Raw genomic sequence first — 19,072 nt, 5'->3', positions numbered from 1 at the left:
CATTACAATTTCTTAATGTCTCAAATGAAACTGAGTGCAAGAATCTCGGTATTTACGTGGTGGCTGTTACTGTCAACGTAAAATGGTTCGGAGACGATAGGACTTCGCATCGAGACCATCCACTAGGGTACACAGAGGATTGATACCGGGCATATAGAAGACAAGTTTTCCTTAGTAATACAACGAACTGTTTCTTGTAGGACTTCCAGAGTTCCGAGTTCGGTAGGTTACAGTGTGGCCCCACAAAAACCCATGTCTTATCAGCAACCCCAGATTGGTGTGCCCCAGCCGTCGCAACACCTCCCTTTCGGGGCAACTTTCTACTTGCGGATCTTTCCAAGCCGATAACTTTACATCCTCCTACGATAACATGATAACGTCACGGCCGACCCAGATCGCGGTCGTACACTGGACGATCATCGTGAACGACAGCAGGGTATAGCATGCGATATGTTGCGTAACAACTTCACGGGTGAGAATAGCCGATGTTCCAGCTAGTATGCGATACGAAAAATGAGGGGTTGCTCGCTGCTATCAAGTACTTAGACTCACTGTGGGGAATCTGAAAAAGGATCGTGTGAATCAATATTTGGATACTCTCCTGTCTACTTTCAAGATACCTCTGTAGTACCATTGTAACAACCATCATCATGCCTGAAGTTTACGCTGCACCACAAGAATACGCCTTTCCTCGGAATTTCAAAGGATATGGTGAAAAAGGACTTGAGGGGTTAAAATGGCCAAACGACGCGAAGATAGCCGTGTCTTTTGTCATCAACTATGAAGAGGTAAATCCAGAAACCCTGCTACTGCCACTTTACACACGCTAACTGATTAATCAGGGTGGCGAGCGTTCAGTGATGAAAGGAGACGGCATGTCTGAAATCAACCTCCGCGAATATCCCGCACAACCAAGGATCAACGAGCGCGACTACAGCGGCGAATCTGAATTCGAATATGGCTCACGCAGCGGCTGGTGGCGCATGTTCAAGCTCTTCAACGACTACAACATGAAATTCACCCTCTACGCCGTCGGCTCCGCCGTCGAAGAGCAGCCAGAAGCCGTCACGCGCTCTGTCGAAGAAGGCCACGACATCGCATCGCACGCCTACCGCTGGATCGACCACTCCAACCTCTCCGTCGAAGCCGAAAAGCAGCACATTAGAGACGGCATCACCGCGCTGAAGAAACTCGCGGGCTACGCCCCCAAAGGCTGGTACTACGGCCGGCCTTCCCCCCAAAGCCGCGCTTTGATCCCCCTTGTTTACGAAGAAATGGGCGAGGAACTCCTCTGGGCCAGCGATACTTACGCCGACGATCTCCCTTACTGGACCGATCTCCCGCACGAACGCAACAGCCCCAATCCAAAGGGCTGTCTCATGGTTCCTTACAGCTACGATTGCAACGACTTCAAATTCCACACCCAGGGCACGGGATTCCGCAGCCCAGGTGCCTTTTACGAGCACCTCCAGAACGCGTTCGATGTTTTGTATGAAGAGGGTGCGGCGGGCAAACCAAAGATGATGACGATTGGGCTGCATTGCAGGATCATCGGAAGGCCGGGACGGTTTAAGGCGTTGCAGGATTTTGTAAAGTATATTTCGGAGAAGGAGGGGGTTTGGGTTGCTACGCGGACGCAGATTGCGGAGGCGTTTAGGGAGCAGTTTCCCTATAAGAAGGGGGAGCTTGCATAGGTGTTTGTGGTATTTGAATAAAGTGTTTTTGTGTTCATTATTGAGATTCTGTGGGAGATATATATATATATATATTCACTTAGTTGTGAACTGTAGACATGAATATAGCAATATTATCGATGGTCGTCCCTGTTGAGATGTTTGTCTCCTACTATACATTCCGGATCTAAAAGTCCACAAGTGACATCTGTAGCCAGATACCTAACAACTCCATCCTCCATTCACCTATACCCCCCAAAACTCCACTGACTCATATCCACCATCCCCTCCCCATCCGTCTGCATCGCAGCATCCTGAATGGGATCCACGCCATAAAACCCAGGGCCCTCTTCCGCCGTCCAACTCACCTCCACATTCTGCATCTGCGCCTCCTCATCCCTCACCATCTCATTCCACATCCTCCAACCCTGCCAACCCCCCGGCGCCTCCTCGTCAACCTCCATAAACGCCTCTTTAACCGCATCGGTAACCATGTGTGAGAGTGTCTGTTTACTCCCCCTCCTCCCTTCTGCCACCTCCTCATACCCCTTCCGTTGTTGCCCCAGCCCCTGCAAGCTCGGCTCCGCATCAACATCCAGCTGCAGTGGTCTCGCGCCGTTCGTTCTGAGCGCATTCGTAGCATTAACAACAGTCTTAAAAAGACTACCCGATAACGCATCGAAAATATCACGATACTTGACTGCGCCGGGCCACTTCTCACCGAAGATAGTCAAGATCTGTGAGCATGCGCGAGTCGCTTCGAGGACGTCGTAGGAGAACAAGGTGCGGTCGCGCCAGATGCAATATACGAGTGTTAGACCGGCTACGAAGCACGAGTGCAGCGATATCATGGTGTAAGTCAGCGTTCTGTTCTGGCTGAGTCGCTTGTACGCATTGCAGGCGCAGGCAGCGGAGCGGGCACACGTGATGAAGCGAGTGTCTGACGTATCGAGGGTGGGTAAGAAGACGGTGAAGAGGAAGAGCATTGCTTTGTGGTATTGGACGCCGTAGAAGTCGCGGGCGTCGAGGTAAGCGCTTTCCGGGTCGTACATCCAGGTTATCTTGTTTTCTTTTTTGGGGGTTTGCGGGCAGGTGCGGAGCCAGGTGTCGAGGTCGTTGCGGATGGAAGTCATTTTTTGGTCGAGTTTGGCGCGCTGTTCGAAGGTTCCGGCGAAGACGTCGCGGTCGACGCGGAAGACTGTTTTGTGGATTCGGGATTGGATTTGGTCGAGCTTGATGATGTGGATGAAGGGCTCGATGTTGGACCATTGGGTTTTGTGGGCTTCGGGGGCTTCTTGGTGTGTTAGAGTCCAGAATTCAGGGCTCGTGCTGGGGAGCTTAAGGAAGAAGTCAGTCAAGGTTTCCTTATAATGCTTAGTTGTTAGCATACCTCGACATTAATGTCCCGATCAGCAATGGCAAATGCGCGGCCAAGCACGATACTAGTCACTCGGTCGAGACAGTAACACGACCAAAACGCTCGACGTCGAATCTCAGCATCTCTCGCTTGTTCAGGGGAGTACAATACACTTCTCTTTCTGTGCAAGCCCATCTCTATGCAGACGGACGTCGCATATCGGATCTGAGACCAGGCGCCTGCTCCGTATGGAGACCGCTGTCCATGTACTCCAAGCAGTATGAGAAATTGAACAGTTGCGAGGTTGTGCTGAGCTAATATGTAATCCATTGGTTCTGTCGCGGCAGTAAGGTGACTCTGAAACCGGTAAGAATAATACATTGCTTATACTCGTTTGACTTACATCAGAATCCACCCCACATGGCTTCTGTGTCAATGACAGGAAGCGAGCTGTAATGGCGTACATGAGATGAAAGATACTGCGCTCAATGATAGACAGAGCACCTTGAACATACTGCTTCTCGAAGAGTTTTGTATAGACCACGCGGTCTAGTAATGGCCAACGTGTATGTATCCGTTCGAAGAAAACATCAAAAAGCACTCGTGCCTGCTGTCGCTCGGGGAAATCGATGATATGGTCATCCGAATGCGCAGACTCAGGAGGTGGAGGTGGTCTCGCAGCCGTGGGAGTTTGAGTCGTCTGGTTAGCATGCTGGCCGGCTGCTCTCTTGCCAGAACTCCGAAAGATTGAAGATTGTATGATGCGAGCAATGGTAGCGCCAGAGCTAGAACCAACATAGTAGGGTTCGGGGGTCGTATCGGTAGTTCCTGAAGCGCATAGAGAGAGGTAGGCTACGCCGTCAACAAGTGAAGTTCTATCTTCACCTTCGAGTTCATCCGAGAAATAATCGTCTCGTGATTCACGACGTGCTTCATTTGACTGGAACTGGGGGACCGATGGCTCCTCAGTAGTTGTAGGAGGCATAACATGCACCATATCCGAGCCATTGTCATAATGATCAGAAGCATGGTCTGGAAGACGAGCCTCTAAAAACGCAATGCGTTCTTCCAAGGCAGTTATATAACTGACTAGTTAGTCAGATACCCAACACGCACATATTCAAGAAAGCATTTGGGAAAAGGACCTACGCCGACTTGCCACCAGGGTATTGGGGCCGCAGGGTTCTCTCGTATGCACAAGCTACACCAGCTCGTTCGCACGACCTGCATACTGGACGCGCGCCGTCGCACTGCAAGAGGCTTAGTCAAGAGGTACTGTTGTGAAACCCTCAAATGACGTACTCGTTGCTTTCTTCGCTTGCATCTCTTGCAGGCCAAGGCGACTCGAGGCTTCCTCGCTGCAGAGGGCTGCGCGCCTACACTTGTACCATTTGATGGGACCTCAGTAGCAGTAGTAGAGGATGCAGGTATCTGATCGTCGGCTGATCCAGAGGGGCTCAGTAGGCTCTCTGCGTAGGATTGCGACATGACCTTTTCGGGTTGAAATTACCACAGTGTGTAGTAGTCGAGAGCCCTGGAATCATCGTCCCCAACCTCGCACTACGTACTTCGGATGCATTACGCCTTTCACGTGTGAAGATCGCTCAGGGTAAACGGCATACACAAGCCGAAGTGTGCCTTATCGTGATTCCTTCCAGAGTGGGCAAGATAAGTCGTCATGTGATCTTATCTCGGCTGCAGTCTTCCTCTTGGTCACGGAGACTGTTGACCAGATCGGTAACGCTGACGTTCGCTACCACAACGACGTCGCGTGTTTACACTGTATTCCTATCTCAGCCCCTGTCCTTTATCGCATCTTGGGAGGCTTGGACGCAGCTCGCGCATCTGGGGCAACATGTTACATCGGCTGAAAATGCGCCGATGGAGGCGACGACAAGGGGGTCTGGCCAGTTCTAACTCACCATTGGTGTGTCTGGACTGCGTGAACCATCTGGAGTCGGAACAAGGTTAATCAGCTCGACATATGAGCGGCTGTGATCCATAGATGTAAAGATGAGGGCGGACTGCTTTTTGCGAATAGTCAGGCTTGTCTGTTCAGACTACGACTGAATCCACCATGGGCAAATTCGAAATGCCAACGAAGCAGCGGATGGCGGCACCTTTCCAGTCAAAGGAAGCTTTTGTCGACTTTCTCCGGGCTCCTCGAGTCAACGATGGTCATGTTCCTATCGGAGACGAGAGATGGTCGAATAAAGATCTCGAGCCGACACCAGTCGAACAGAGGACTTGGACTTGGTACAGTCTGCCTCTGTACTGGTTTTCTAACAAATTCTCCCTTGTCGGCTGGAATACTGGCTCTTCACTTGTAGCCGTTGGCCTGGTATGGTATCCGGCAAGACTACTCATAGGACGCAGACTGATAGCGTATGTAGACATGGCAGACATCCTTCGCATCAGCATGCATCGGCTCTTTACTCGCGGCTATAGTTGTCGTTTTGATGGCTCGTCCGGGCGCTAAATACCATATCGGATTGTAAGTAATAATCTCATATGCATTTCTACTTTAGCTTACCATGCGCAGTCCCGTCCTTGCACGCTCTGTTATGGGCATGTATGGCTCCTACTTCTTCGTCTTCATCCGAGCCATTGTCTGCATTATCTGGTACGGCATCCAGACCTTTTATGCCGGCAACCTCTTATCCGTGATGCTACGCTGCATCTTTGGCAGTTCCTGGGAAACCCTCCCGAACACGCTTTCGCCGGGTGCCGCCGTGACATCGAGGCAGCTGCTGACCTTCTTCATGGCTTGGCTGATGGAATTCCCTTTTATGTGGGTTCATCCGACCCGGATCCACTACGTTTTCACCGTCAAGGGAATCATCATGCCTGTTGCAGCCTTTGCAGTTTTCGGCTGGTGCATGGCGAATGGCGGCGGACTTAATTCTATGGATCTCGCCCACAAGACAAGTACAGCTTCCTCTTCTATTCCTATGGGTTGGAGTATCATGGCTGGTATCAACACCATCTTCGGTGCACTGTCGCCCATGCTTGTGAATCAGCCCGATCTTGCCCGCTACTGCAAGAAGCCCCGCGACGCAGGTTATCTCCAGGGTGTCAGTGTGTTCGTCTCTGCTATCATCGTCTTTTTCCTCGGCATGGCTTCGACGACATCAATGCAATCAGCGTACGGCGTAGCGTACTGGAACATTTGGGATCTCTTTGACGCTATTCTCGACCATCACTTTGGCGCTGGTGCACGCGCAGCAATCTTCTTCGCCTCGTTGGCATTCTACTTTGGAGTTTTCGCAACAAACTTTGGAGCGAATTCCATTCCTTTTGGTTCGGATATGACTGGCCTTTTCCCCAAATGGCTCACTATCCGCAGAGGACAAATACTGTGTGCTCTTCTTGGGGTCGTTGTGCAGCCATGGCAACTCATGGCTAATGCGTCTGCTTTTCTTAGGTAAGATCGCTACAGAAATTGCTAGTCTGCTGCAAAAGAAAATGAAACTGACGATTGAACAGCTTCCTTGGATCTTACAACATCTTCATGGCTCCTCTATGCGCCGTCTTGATTGTCGATTACTTCATTGTGCGCAAGGGCAACGTCCACGTTCCGTCGTGCTACGACGGCAGAAAAACAGGCCTATACTGGTTCTGGTCTGGAATCAACTGGTGTGGAGTAGTCGCCTGGATACTAGGGACCACCATGGGTATCCCAGGTCTCATCGGCCAATACCAGCCGCAGATCATTTCCATGGCCGCACAGAACATGTACCGTATGGGATGGATTTTGACCTTTACCGTTGCGGCGACAGTTTATTACGTCACGTTTCTCTTCATCAAGCCACGCGTATTTCCTGTTGGGCGCGAGAGCACACAGTTTGAGTGGGAATGGTTGGGCAATGATGGCCGTGAGGGGTTTTTCGAGGGAGAGGGAGATCGTGGAGAGATTTACGTTGCTGCTACACCGCCCATGACGGATGCAGGGGATGACATTGAGATTGGAGGCAAATCGCCGAAGGTGAATTATTGAGCTGTAGCGAGGAACTCCGTTAGCAATACTGTATGTTGCGCAATGGTATTATCAAACATCGCAAATGATATTTTGTCCAAAACTACATCCATCCACTTTATGCATAACTATCCAAATCATTCCATTACATACCTTCTTGCTCCATCGTTAGAAGCAGCTTCATACCCAATACTTTTGCTCCACAGAAGACTCCAAATCGTCTCCACTGCGATGCTTCCATATCTGGTAGGAGGAAAGTTGGAGGTGTGCGTTCGGAATACAATCGTCCGATAAGCGGGACGACCGTTATCGGCCGTCATCACACTTGTACTACCACTAACGCCTCGATAGGGAAACCCGCACGTTGTGACTGGCGGGCGACATGGTGTATCTGACAGCTGCCTATCATACTAAGCGGAGCACTTGGGCCGATAATAGTTTCGGCACCACTTCCTTTAGTATACATTTGCTGCGCATAGATGTATTGTTTAGAAGGGAAGAAGGGAAATCGTTCTGTCACATCTTAACATTCAAAGTCTGTGCTTCCTTGTAATTGAAAGCTGATATTGTGGCCTGAGATATAGCGATACGGTCAACAACATGAGTTCCGAACTCTACCAGCTGACAGCCACGGAAGCGGCAAAGAAAATCCAGCAAGGCGAAGTCACGGTAGAAGAATACGCAAAGTCGCTCTTGAAGCGCATCGAGGCGCGGGACGAGGCTGTCAAGGCATGGGCGTATCTCAATCCCGAATATGTGATTGAGCAGGCAAAAGCACTAGATGCTGTTCCAAAAGATGAGCGCGGCCCTTTGCACGGTGTTGCAATTGCTGTTAAGGATGTGATTTACACAAAAGGTGAGTTCAATCTCAATCTATTTCGCTAGACCTTGACTGATGATGTGTAGATATGCCGACGCAATTCAATTCACCAATATATGCCAATGACGCACCAAAAGTAGATGCCGGATCCATTGTCATACTGCGCAATTCCGGTGCGCTTATATTCGGAAAGACAACAACGACTGAATTCGCTGCAACAACCACAGGCCCCAAGACGTGCAACCCACATGACCCGAATCGTACGCCTGGAGGTTCTTCATCGGGATCTGGAGCCGCGGTGGGCGACTTCCAAGCACCTATTGGTTTGGGTACGCAGACGGGCGGTAGCACTATCCGGCCCGGTTCGTACAATGGAATCTACGCTCTCAAGCCGACGTGGAATTCGATCACGCGCGAAGGACAGAAGATTTACTCGTTGATACTCGACACGCTTGGCCTCTACGCTCGTAGCGTAGCAGATCTAGAGCTCCTTGCCGACACTTTTGCAATTCACGATGATGCTCCAGTCCCATCGGATTTCACCGTCAAAGGAGCAAAGTTTGCGATTCTCAAAACCATGGTTTGGCCGCAGGTAGGACCGGGTACTGTCGCTGCCCTCGACAAAGCTATTTCTCTACTACGTGCGCATGGAGCCGAAGTAGAGGAGATTTCGCTGCCAGAGTACCTCAATGATCTCCCATCATGGCATGCGACAGTGCTGAACTCGGATGGCCGGACAGCGTTTTTGCCTGAATACACAATGGCCAAGGACAAGATTTCGGAGCAGCTAGTAGGACATGTGGAGAACAGCGGAAAGATTTCGCGCAAGGCACAGCTGGAAGCGTTTGATAAGATAGCGGCAGCAAGACCGGTGGTAGATGAGCTGCTTGAAAAGTATGCCGCAGTGCTGACGCCAAGTGTGCCTGATGAGGCGCCACTGGGTATTGAGAAGACTGGAAGCGCATCATTTTGTTTGATATGGACGGTAAGTTGTGTTCCTGCACTCTAGCTAGAAGAGTTGTTATTGATCTAGAGACAGGCACTGCATACACCTGTGGTCAATGTGCCGGGCTTCAAGGGGCAGAATGGCATGCCGATTGGGATCTCGCTCGTGGCACCGCGATACCATGACAGACGGTTACTGGCAGTAAGTAAGGAAGTCGGAAAGATATTCGAGGCTGAGGGTGGATGGCAACGGTTGGTATAGGTAGTGGCTGAATTAATTTAGTATGTAAACAGATAGAGTCTCTACCTATGGATATTTTTCAATACACGCACACTGGGACTGACTTTCAGAAAACGATCACATGAATTTGGAAAATATGCGCAAAGTAGACGCAACTCATTACAGCTGGCTGTGATTAGCAGTATGCATAATCACATGATATGAAAGTGGGTGTAGACTTCCTGTAGTACCAAAGTCCATCACCATGCCGCATTTAGTCTAGTGTACTAATCGCGACGCGTCTACATCATCGATACGCGTCCCTCTCGTCGCGACCAATTTCCCCTCAGCAGTCCCCAATCCCACTTCAATTTCTTCCCTTCTCCCACTTTTGGCTTTTTTCTACACATTCGTTCGTTACATTATACAAACACTACAATGTCTCTGACCACTTTACCTTCACTTCCTGAACCCATTCTACACCTAATTTGCGTCTATCTCACGCCCGATCGCCACAGCGTCAACGACTCGGAAAATGGCCAATCGCCCACACTTTACCGCCCAATAATCAGCCTTTCATTGACCGCGCATGCCCTGAATCGCATCTCGTCAACCCACATCGCGACAAACATGAGCCTGACATGGGGCACTGTCCGCTGGGACCTCTTCCTCCGCACCGCGCTTGAAAACCGGGCCTACGCATCCAGCGTCAAGTACCTTAAGCTCACCGAACTCAGCTTATACGAGCAAGATCTCACCAGGCCGACAAAGTGGCAAGATGGTCCGGATGATCTCACGGAAATGTTCAAAGCACTATCCGGATTGCAAACGCTCTACTCGTCGCACTGCAGGCTGAAATACCCCGGTTCAATCATCTACCGCCTCACGTCTGAAGAAATGCCATTGTGGAAAACGCTCGAGACCGTGCGATTCGACCATATCAATTTCTGGGGCGAAGACCGCATTGTGCAACTAAACTTGCAACGCGAACGCACAGAAAATAATGAACACGGTGAAATGAGAAAGTACACGGTGGGAAACGGACTGCTTACTGGCTCTCTGACGGGCTTGAGTATCCAGGACTTTCACAAGATACCCGAGGTCACGAATGTGGTTGTTACTACGCGCGATTTCGACGACGATGGGGATACGGAGGGGGATGCGGATTGGGTTGATGAGGATGCAGCGGAAGGAGTGGAGTGGAGTGATGACGATGATGACGATTATGAGTATGAGAGCGAGGATAGCGAGTGGGATTCGGAAGATGATAGCGATTACGAGGATGATTGGGAGGCGGAGGGTGTGTTCAGTGTGCCTAGCGCTCAGCCTGTGAAGGAGGGTCTGCCGACGCCGGTCGTTGGTTTGTCTGCTCCGAGAAAGAGTCTGCTGGATTTTTGAGAAAACAAGATGGGAGGGGGTTCGGTTTGTATGACACATATTTTTTAGAGTGGTTCAACATGTATATTAGTAGATTTATCTTGTAGTACGTTTAATCGATTGGACTAGACCAGGTCCTTTACAAAACAGATACCTTATTCGTCTCTACCTCATCCCTTCAGCCCTCATCACCATTTCTGTCAGAATTACCCAAGACACACGCCCGTTCAAGCCGCTCTAACAAATCTGACCATCACCTTCGGCGCCCCCGCCGTAAAATGATCCTTGATACCCTCCCAATAAGCATTCACATCAACCCCCTCATCAAGCCTAACATCAAACTCAGCAATCACTCTCCCCACCACACTCCTCAACTCCATCATCGCCAGCGCCTTACCCGCACAACTATACGGTCCCGTCGAAAACGGTATAAACGCCGCTCTATTCCGCATAAGCTCTGGCCGCGTCGTCCAGCGCTCCGGGATAAACTCATCAGGCGCAACAAAGTTCCTCGGGTCGCGAAACAGCGGGAACAGCGGAATATGCACGATTGTGTTGCCCGGAATGAAGTGCCCGTTGATGTCCATACCCTCGGGCGGCGTGACGCGCTGGGAGCCGAAGAAGACAGAGGGCCATATGCGCAGCGACTCGTAGATTACGGCTTCGAGCAAAGGGAGTGGGTGTTGGCAATCGTAGTTGTGGGCATTGGCGAGGAACTCTGTGCGGATGGCGGTCATGTAGTGTGGGTGTGTGGCGAGGTGCATGAAGATGAAGGTTAGGGCTGTGGATGTTGTTTCACTGCCTGCGGAGATGATGAGGCGCGATTCGCCGAAGAGGAGTTCGCGGCCTTCGGGGGTCTTGGGCGTGGAGACTATGAGGTGCGAGATCAAGTCTGGTCTTGCGTCTCGGACCTGGAGAAGCGTTAGTAATGGTTAGATTCGGGGCAGGTTCATCGCATGTATAGTACGTACTTTCATTCGTGCACGCATTTGGCTGACGCTCCAGTCTCGCCATTCTTTCATGGGCCCGGCAAACGAGGTAAGTACTCCGATTGTGTTCATGAGCCACGGCATGTGATACATATATCCCAGGGCTTGTACGCTGTTGGTAAACGTGGCGAGGATACTTGCAGCGACATCGCTCTGTTCGCCCTTGATGAAGCCCATGGACTTGCCAAAAGCCAGTGCCGCCATGGCATCGTAGCTATAGTGCGAAGTATATTCCGAGAGTGGAATTAGCTGTCCTTCCTTGCTGCGAAGTTTTGCAAGTAACTGGTCCGTGAAGTGTTCAACCTCTGGAGCATAGGTGGACAGCGACGTCTTGAACGCATTATCCCAGACCCTGCGTCGCTGGCGATGAAATGCCTTGTCGCGATTCAAATGCAGCGACCTTTCCATGACATTGAAGAACGGCCCTTTGGTAGTTTTCGACCGGGTCCCAAGAATAGGTTGGATCGCGTCTGCATCGAATATGGTGAGTTCACGTGGTCCTATTTTCGATCAGCATTGCATCTGGAAGGAGGTACGAATCGTAACAGACCTGTCCTAACATAATCGCCATATTGCTTTTGGAGCCTTTGTAGTACCCTGTGGTAGTGCAAATCGCTATCCCATGTCTGTTTGATTGTCCACCATCGCGAGAGCTTCGCTCCCCAGGGTCCTGGGTAATTTTTCAGGGGATGGAAGAAAGCGCGGTAGGCTCCTGTGTACAACCATAGCGGTACCCAGAAGGAGCTCGTCACCAGTGTCGCTGCGATGAAACCCGTGTAATATACGAGGATCCAATAGGTCGTAACCGCTGATCCAATGATTGGAAGGGCCAGATGATCAACTTCCACTTTGCGCAGGACAGACTCGTGTAAGATAACAGCCGAGAGTGGTGCGAACACAAGGACAATAGTGAAAACCGACTCCATGGCTCGTTACAGGCAAGGCTCCGGTGGTGCGGGGGGCTGATGATGTTGCTATGAGTTGAGTGTTGGTAGCAACAAAGAAATAGTGAAGGCGATAACCGACATACAATCGCTCTTTCACTATTGAAGTCAACTGCTCCTTTCTGATTTCATTAGCTGTTTGACATGTCAATGAATACGAACAATATATACCAGTAGACAATCCAAGATACGCTTCTTCGTAGATCCAGCAGGGTGGTTGATCGTGCAAAACGTGGAAGAGGAGAAGGTGTAACGTATTTGCTCCGGGGACCACAGTCACACGTGGCGGCAACCTGTATGAGATATTGATCGGTAGTCACGAAAGCTGAATCAGGGTCTAATCCATTTCCGCAGTCAGTCTGCTCGTCAGACTGCATGTTTGTGTTAGTGTATCCCACAACCGGCATCTTTCCGTATCCTTTGTTGCTGACTCCGCATGTTGGCCAAAAACGTTGCGCTGCCGCGCTTTGTCGTACACTATCGCACACCATCACACAGAATCCACTAGTGACTCATGTTTGACTAGGCTTGCAACTTGTCGATAACCGTGAAGTTTTCTAGCGGTCCCAATTCATCTAGTTTTCAGCAAAAGCGAAGCAGGTCGTGAAACCCTTATTCTCTGGACATGATCTTATTGGCTAGCGTAATAGAGTGGAGCTACGGGCAACGTGCTCCAACCCATGATATGTAATATCGGCACGTAAACCAGTCAGTGATCGAGTAGGCAATGTAACGGCTTGCGCGACAGTTAGGATCTCCATGTAGGAACCCAGATGGCTGCAGCGACCAGTGACAACGCGGCCAGGTCAACTCGGAGCAGCTGCATAATTGTGCATATCATTGATTTCTTCATGCGCCGTCATGGCAGCTCTGTCAATACTTCTACGCATTCACTACCAGGAAGAAGCGTTGGAGAAGCGCACGTTCGTAAGCGGCTTGCTAGTTACTGCGTCTTATGGTTTCACTGTTGAACGTAAATGTTACACGAACCATGGTCTTCTGGGTTTCACAGTGGTGAAATCGGTGGAAAGGTAACTCAAGCTCCCCACAAAGATAAGTTTGCTGCAGATCCGGGGGTATGGCCCAACTCCTGGAGGGTTCGCTTCCGTTTTGTATACTCTGTCTCTTTTTCCAATCTCCGAAAGTTCTTTTGGTGGTGTGATGAGTTCCGACAGAACAAAAGTGGGCGTTTTGCCTGTACCTGATGATGGTGATCAAGACTTGGATGGCAAGACTGACCTTCAGAGGAGGATCATTGTGGTATATGTGGTTATGACAATCTTTTCGTCCATGATACTTGGGTTGCGGCTGTATACACGCATCTTCATTCGTCGGTTGACCGGATTGGATGATGTGTTGGTAGTTCTCAGCTGGCTTGGGTGTGTCGCATGGTTGGTAATATGTTTCGAAGGTACATTCCATGGCACTCGTTCGTCAACTGTAACTGACATACCTATAGCATTCAAATACGGCTTCGGCCAACACCTGTGGAATGTGACTGTAGAACAGCTCCAAGTCTACACGAAGATGCTCGTCGGCATAATGGTAGTGTATGTCTGGACGCCTGCACTCGCAAAGCTCTCCTTATTAGCACTCTACTATCGCCTCAACCCGGATTTCAAGATTCGCTCCTGTATATACACGTTAGCAGGCCTTGTATCTGGATATTCGCTAGCAATCACCATTGTCGCTGCCGGCCCGTGCAATCCACAATACCATAGCGACCAGAAATGCCTTACAGATCTTAACCTTTTCATGGCATGTATCAACATTATCACGGACTTCTTGATCCTGTGCCTGCCAGTACCAATGTTACGCGCCTTGCAGCTGCCGATGAAACAAAAAGTCTTACTGGGATTTGTGTTCGCATTGGGATCCGGGTAAGGACATGTGCACATTCAGTCTCTATATGGTCCTATGCTAATGTTGCCAGTGTGGTCGTCATCTCTACCGTTCGTATCATTTACGTCTACAGCATGATCAGCAATCCTGACTCAACTTACAATATCGCCAAAGCTTGTATATTCTCCACGATTGAACTCAATGGTGGCGTCATTTGCGCATGTGGGGCACTCCTGAAACCCTTCATACAACGACACATGCCATGGATATTGTCTCTTTCGAGTCGTAATGGAAGCGGGAATCGCTCCAGAGTTCGAAAATTCAAGATGTTCAGGAAGCACAGCAATGGAGGAAAGTTTGAGCTACGTAGCACAAACGCAGAAAAAAATGCGCGCAAGCAGGCCAGCAACAAATTGAACCGTCAAATCGAGGTAACCCGATCGTACACTGTTCGAGATTCGAAAACTGCGAAAGACAACGGCGATAGCATGGATGATTTGTTTGCACCAACTGCGGGCTGGAACGGGGGTCGGTAGTTCCTTGTGGATTGAAGAGGCTGTTCCAAGGGATCGCGTGTAAATCGTACTAGTAGTTGAGGATTCACGATGAATCTGGAGGCAATGTTAACGACAAATTATAAAAAGGGCAGAGTTCCCGGTAATATACTCGCGTTTGCCAGAAGATCATCAAATCGACAGTGTGATGAGGTTGAGGAAAGAGTCAAGTGACTGGCATAAAATGAGCGTCAGACGATGATTGTGGTCTTGGCGTGTCATGGAGGAAAGGGGTTATTGGGACCAATGTGCGTCGAGGTGGTGGTGTAACCAACATAGAATCTGCTTAGAGCAATGTCTTTGCTGTAGCTTCGGCTGCCATGAGCCTAAGACGGGATTAATAGCCGTAGTTAAGAAAACAGGCAATGTTACTTGTTCCAAGCAGCAGCCATAATGCGCTATAATCCGTATGTAAGCATACCTGAGAGCACAAGCAATTGTTCTTGCATTTACGTCACTTGTAAGTTCCATGCTTACGACTTATACGAGCGCACATTCAACTTCAATATTGACGAAGAATATTTCACCAGGGTATCAATCTACTGTCAATTCGCTCAGAAGAACCATGCAACCATTAAAACAACCAGGAAGCCCTAAGGGTCTAAATCTGCTCTCAAGTTTGGACGCCCACGAGCAATGGCATCCCCCAAATCCATATTGGACGCCTGTCCGCGAACACTAGATATGAAGCGTCGCCCGCCATCCATGTTTTGTTTGTGCTTCGCCTCCTCTTCTGCATCCTTAATCTCCTGTTGTCGGACTCGTTCAGCTCGCTGCTCCTCCAATGATGCTGCCTCTGCTTGCATACTAGCAAGACGATCGGCTGCACTTTGACGGGCTTCAGCATCATCCACTTGTTTTCTCGGAGGAGAGCGATCACGTCTTCGGTAGTTGTCGCGATCGCGAAAGTCTCTACGATCCTCCCTTCGATCCTCTCTCTTGGGCGGCGAACGTGTGCGTTCTCGCCGGCTACTGTGCTTTCGATGTGGTGATCGTGACCGCGACCTTGACCGTCTCTTGTGGTTGTAGTGTTCACGGTGGTGTTCACGGCGATGCCCACGATCTTCGCTTCTGCGTGGCGAGCGCGATCGATTGTGTCGACTCCGATGCTTGTGTTCCCGATCCCTACTCCTCTCTCTGTCCCTGTTTCGATGTTTCCTTTCGCGTTCCTTCTCTTTCTCGCGCTTTTCAGCGTACTTGGCTTCCTTCTGAGCATCCTTCATGGCCTTCAGCTGCATTTCCATCTTTTGCTTCTGTATCATGAGGAGTGGGTCTTGGAGGACCTTCTTTTGTGTATCGCGGGCGTTGTTTATGTTCGTGCTGGGCTCGCCAATAGCACCAATGCCGACTGGTGCGCCTTTCTGCAGACTTTGCGTGTCGTTTGATTTAAGAAGGTTATCGATCCTGCGCTTTCCAAGTAGATAGCCCTCTCTTTCTTCCGTAATGCCGCTATCACCGCTGGGGCCGGCATACATCCAGTCGACTCTTCGCTGCACGACCTTTCCACCAGACTCTGCCTGCAACTTTTGTAGTTCTTCAAGCGCAGCCTCCTCTTCGCGTTCTCGGCGAAGCTTGTCGATCAACTTGCGCTCCTCGAGGGCGGCCTTTTCTTCCTTCCATACTCTTTCCTGGTTCTTGAAGAGGTGGGGATGCCAACTTTTCTTCAAATTTAAACTGGGCTGGTTAGCTTTGATGCAGACAATTAGGATAAATGACTTACTCTCCACCCATGATTGCGACAAGTGTTTGGTGCGCGTCTGAATATGTGGCCTTGGTATTATGTTAGACGCGAATACAGTCGCACTACAGGGATGTTATAGGTGCGAGTAGGAAATTTTGGTTATATGGGGAGGTGGAAGAATGATGGAAGGCTGGTACACATCTGCGAAGATGCGCCACGGACTGCCAAGACGCGCTAAGCCAGGCCCCACCCAAAAGTTCACCTCCGCGACTTCTCCGCAAAAGTTTCGAGCGAGCGGCTTCGAGGTTCCTCAATACAGCACGTCTTTACTTGTCGCAAACGGATTGGTTGCAGACCTCGAGAAGATCCCAATTACTGGATTCCTAAACCAATCAAATACAAACAAAACATGGCGACGCGCAAACGGAACGAGTACCTCGACGTAGAGGAGAGCGACGACGATGAGAGGGGCTATGATTCCGAGGAGGAGAGTAGAGCGCGCATGCTGCCGGCATCGAAGCGACAAAAGACAGACCATGATTCAGAAGCAGAGGAAGACCGGGAAAATGACAATGAAGACGCGGAGTCTCAAGGCGACGATGACAACGCAGAAGACGAAGAAGAAGACGAGCCAAAACCCTTTGCCTCCAAGAGCGCCGAATTAGCCCACCTTGAGAAACTCGCCGCATCCCTCCCTTCCGAACTGAGACTTCAATCCACGAAACTCGGCAAAGCACTACCCCAATCCTCACTCAAAAAGGACAAATCAGGCGTCATCTACCTCTCGCGCGTGCCACCGTTCATGAAACCCGCCGTTCTTCGTTCACTACTGCAGCCCTACGGCGCCGTTGGCCGCATCTTCCTCACCCCCGAATCCTCCACAGCGCGCACACAACGGCTGCGCAACGGTGGCACACGCCGTAAGCTCTTCCTCGATGGCTGGGTCGAATTCCTACACAAGCGCGACGCCAAATTCGTAGCCGAGAACCTCAATGCGCAGACCATGGGCGGCAAGAAGAGAGGCAGATGGCACGACGAAGTCTGGAATATCCGGTACCTGAGCGGCGTCAAATGGCACAATCTTGTCGAACAGATTCAAAACGAGAATGCAGAACGCGCAGCACGACTCAGATTCGAAATTGCGCAGGGCAAGAAGGAGAACAAGGCGTTCTTAGAGAACGTAGAGCGCGGCAAGGTAGTTAGTGGGATTGAGGCTACGCGAAGGAAGAGAGGCGAGGATCTCGATACCGACCAGAATGCGCCAGAGACAACAGATGCAGTACAAGAAGCGGGTGAGAAGCCCAAGAGGAGAAAGGGTAGACTCGAGTTCTCGCAACATACGGCAACGAGCAAGGCGATGAAGAAACCGGAGCCAGGCCAGGACGTGAATCGAGTGCTCAGTAGTATGATGTAAAAAACGGACGGAGCATACCAAATCTAATAATAAGACCATAAAAAGCCAGTCCGACATCTCGAACCCTGCAGAACTTATATTCATGACTTGAAAATATCTTGATTTACCCAACCCCCATCCAAACGCCAAAATTCCCCAATGCAGCTCAAACTACCCCTCAAAAGCCAACTCCATCATCCATTTAAACATTCCAAAAAAATATGCTAGGGTATATTTACACCATTCATTTTCCTCTCTTGAGATCCCAACCTTACTCATATAGCCGTCCCGCGCTCAAAGCTCTCGCGAATCTCCGTCGTATACCGATTATAAAACCTCGCTAGCTTATCATTGAACTGCTTGTTCTTCTGGTTGATATATGTGACATCGCCCATGTCCTGCTCGTCGCGTATGCCGCGCGCGGCACGCGCTTTTAAGCGAGAGCGCTCGCTCTTCTCGAGGTCCTCGACGAGGCGGTCCACGGCTTCTTTGCTAGGCTTGTGGTCGTGGCTGTAGGCTTCGTCGACGGGCGTGTTAATGCGACCTTGGCTGTCGACGGTGTAAATTTCGCCCGTGTCGGTTTCGACGAGTTGGAGGAGGCCCGAGGATACTTGGGACTGGAGTTTTCTGGCTTTCTCTTCGGCGTATGCTTCCATGTCGACCTTGTTCATTTGGCCGATTTGTCGCTTGTATACTTTGTTTGCTTCATTTCTGTAGTCGGCAAAGGCTACGCCTTCCCTGTTCTTGGCCTTCTTCTTTAGCCGCTTGTCCCAGCTCTCGCTCTCTTCGATGGTGTAGTCCCAGTTCCGCTTGCGCTCGAAGTCAGGGTCTTCGGACTTGAGAAGCTTGTACGAGGCTTTGTCGTGGGCAGCACTGAGTTTGGAAATTTGAGCAAGACGCGCACTGCGGTCTTCGGCATCGCGGACCTCGCGCTCTGTGGCTTTTCGGCCGCTGACTTTTTGCGCCTGGAGCGCCTTGAAGCGTGCCATTCGCGCAGCGAGAGCGGCTTTGGGGTCAGATGGTGTCGCCGTGGTAGCAACTGCATCTTCTTTCGCGGCAGACTCCTGGCCTGTCGGTGTGTTGTCTGCTGATGTTTCGTTTGCGGTCATGGTGGTTGAGGGCGCTTCTTTGTCCGCTGTGGTTTGCGATGGTACGACGGCAGTGGAGGGTTCTTCGGCCATTTTTCCAGAGGTGGTAGTATTAGACGTCTCGTTATCTGGTTTAGGTTCGTTCGTCATGCGGGGTGGGTTTGCTGTGGAAGTGTCGCGGTTCCTTCAACGAAATGTTGGATTGACGACTGC

General features: G+C 50.5%; 10 protein-coding genes across 10 annotated transcripts; 5 read left to right on the top strand and 5 right to left on the bottom strand.

Moving 5' to 3' along the window:
* Window positions 1-650: 650 nt before the first annotated feature.
* COCVIDRAFT_109594 (carbohydrate esterase family 4 protein) lies at window positions 651-1,694 on the top strand (the record flags this gene model as incomplete). The annotated part of the gene is made up of 2 exons (XM_014697228.1): window positions 651-788; window positions 843-1,694. The coding sequence occupies 2 exons, from the start codon at window positions 651-653 to the stop codon at window positions 1,692-1,694; spliced, it is 990 nt and encodes a 329-aa protein (XP_014552714.1).
* A 221-nt stretch (window positions 1,695-1,915) lies between these two features.
* Window positions 1,916-4,027, bottom strand: COCVIDRAFT_109587 (hypothetical protein; the record flags this gene model as incomplete). Its single annotated transcript, XM_014697227.1, has 3 exons — window positions 1,916-3,010; window positions 3,064-3,387; window positions 3,434-4,027. The coding sequence occupies 3 exons, from the start codon at window positions 4,025-4,027 to the stop codon at window positions 1,916-1,918; spliced, it is 2,013 nt and encodes a 670-aa protein (XP_014552713.1).
* Window positions 4,028-4,175: 148 nt separating this feature from the next.
* COCVIDRAFT_109603 (hypothetical protein) lies at window positions 4,176-4,518 on the bottom strand (the record flags this gene model as incomplete). Its single annotated transcript, XM_014697226.1, has 2 exons — window positions 4,176-4,280; window positions 4,333-4,518. The coding sequence occupies 2 exons, from the start codon at window positions 4,516-4,518 to the stop codon at window positions 4,176-4,178; spliced, it is 291 nt and encodes a 96-aa protein (XP_014552712.1).
* A 589-nt stretch (window positions 4,519-5,107) lies between these two features.
* COCVIDRAFT_41179 (hypothetical protein) lies at window positions 5,108-9,033 on the top strand (the record flags this gene model as incomplete). The annotated part of the gene is made up of 7 exons (XM_014697225.1): window positions 5,108-5,371; window positions 5,424-5,524; window positions 5,573-6,454; window positions 6,517-7,015; window positions 7,628-7,862; window positions 7,913-8,811; window positions 8,866-9,033. 7 exons carry the CDS (start codon window positions 5,108-5,110, stop codon window positions 9,031-9,033), a joined length of 3,048 nt encoding a protein of 1,015 aa, XP_014552711.1.
* Window positions 9,034-9,429: 396 nt separating this feature from the next.
* On the top strand, window positions 9,430-10,389 carry COCVIDRAFT_109593 (hypothetical protein; the record flags this gene model as incomplete). Its single annotated transcript, XM_014697224.1, has 1 exon — window positions 9,430-10,389. The coding sequence occupies one exon, from the start codon at window positions 9,430-9,432 to the stop codon at window positions 10,387-10,389; it is 960 nt and encodes a 319-aa protein (XP_014552710.1).
* Window positions 10,390-10,595: 206 nt separating this feature from the next.
* Window positions 10,596-12,283, bottom strand: COCVIDRAFT_41176 (hypothetical protein; the record flags this gene model as incomplete). Its single annotated transcript, XM_014697223.1, has 3 exons — window positions 10,596-11,279; window positions 11,340-11,857; window positions 11,908-12,283. 3 exons carry the CDS (start codon window positions 12,281-12,283, stop codon window positions 10,596-10,598), a joined length of 1,578 nt encoding a protein of 525 aa, XP_014552709.1.
* A 1,179-nt stretch (window positions 12,284-13,462) lies between these two features.
* COCVIDRAFT_41175 (hypothetical protein) lies at window positions 13,463-14,679 on the top strand (the record flags this gene model as incomplete). Its single annotated transcript, XM_014697222.1, has 3 exons — window positions 13,463-13,712; window positions 13,761-14,181; window positions 14,235-14,679. The coding sequence occupies 3 exons, from the start codon at window positions 13,463-13,465 to the stop codon at window positions 14,677-14,679; spliced, it is 1,116 nt and encodes a 371-aa protein (XP_014552708.1).
* A 611-nt stretch (window positions 14,680-15,290) lies between these two features.
* Window positions 15,291-16,428, bottom strand: COCVIDRAFT_29961 (hypothetical protein; the record flags this gene model as incomplete). The annotated part of the gene is made up of 2 exons (XM_014697221.1): window positions 15,291-16,371; window positions 16,418-16,428. The coding sequence occupies 2 exons, from the start codon at window positions 16,426-16,428 to the stop codon at window positions 15,291-15,293; spliced, it is 1,092 nt and encodes a 363-aa protein (XP_014552707.1).
* A 359-nt stretch (window positions 16,429-16,787) lies between these two features.
* Window positions 16,788-17,792, top strand: COCVIDRAFT_41173 (hypothetical protein; the record flags this gene model as incomplete). The annotated part of the gene is made up of 1 exon (XM_014697220.1): window positions 16,788-17,792. One exon carries the CDS (start codon window positions 16,788-16,790, stop codon window positions 17,790-17,792), a length of 1,005 nt encoding a protein of 334 aa, XP_014552706.1.
* Window positions 17,793-18,046: 254 nt separating this feature from the next.
* COCVIDRAFT_109626 (hypothetical protein) lies at window positions 18,047-18,952 on the bottom strand (the record flags this gene model as incomplete). Its single annotated transcript, XM_014697219.1, has 1 exon — window positions 18,047-18,952. The coding sequence occupies one exon, from the start codon at window positions 18,950-18,952 to the stop codon at window positions 18,047-18,049; it is 906 nt and encodes a 301-aa protein (XP_014552705.1).
* Window positions 18,953-19,072: the final 120 nt, after the last annotated feature.

This window comes from Bipolaris victoriae (assembly GCF_000527765.1).
Source record: "Bipolaris victoriae FI3 unplaced genomic scaffold scaffold_103, whole genome shotgun sequence".
Classification (NCBI taxonomy): Eukaryota; Fungi; Ascomycota; class Dothideomycetes; order Pleosporales; family Pleosporaceae; genus Bipolaris; species Bipolaris victoriae.
Note: the sequence above shows the minus strand (reverse complement) of the source record. Positions and strands in the feature narration are given on the sequence as shown.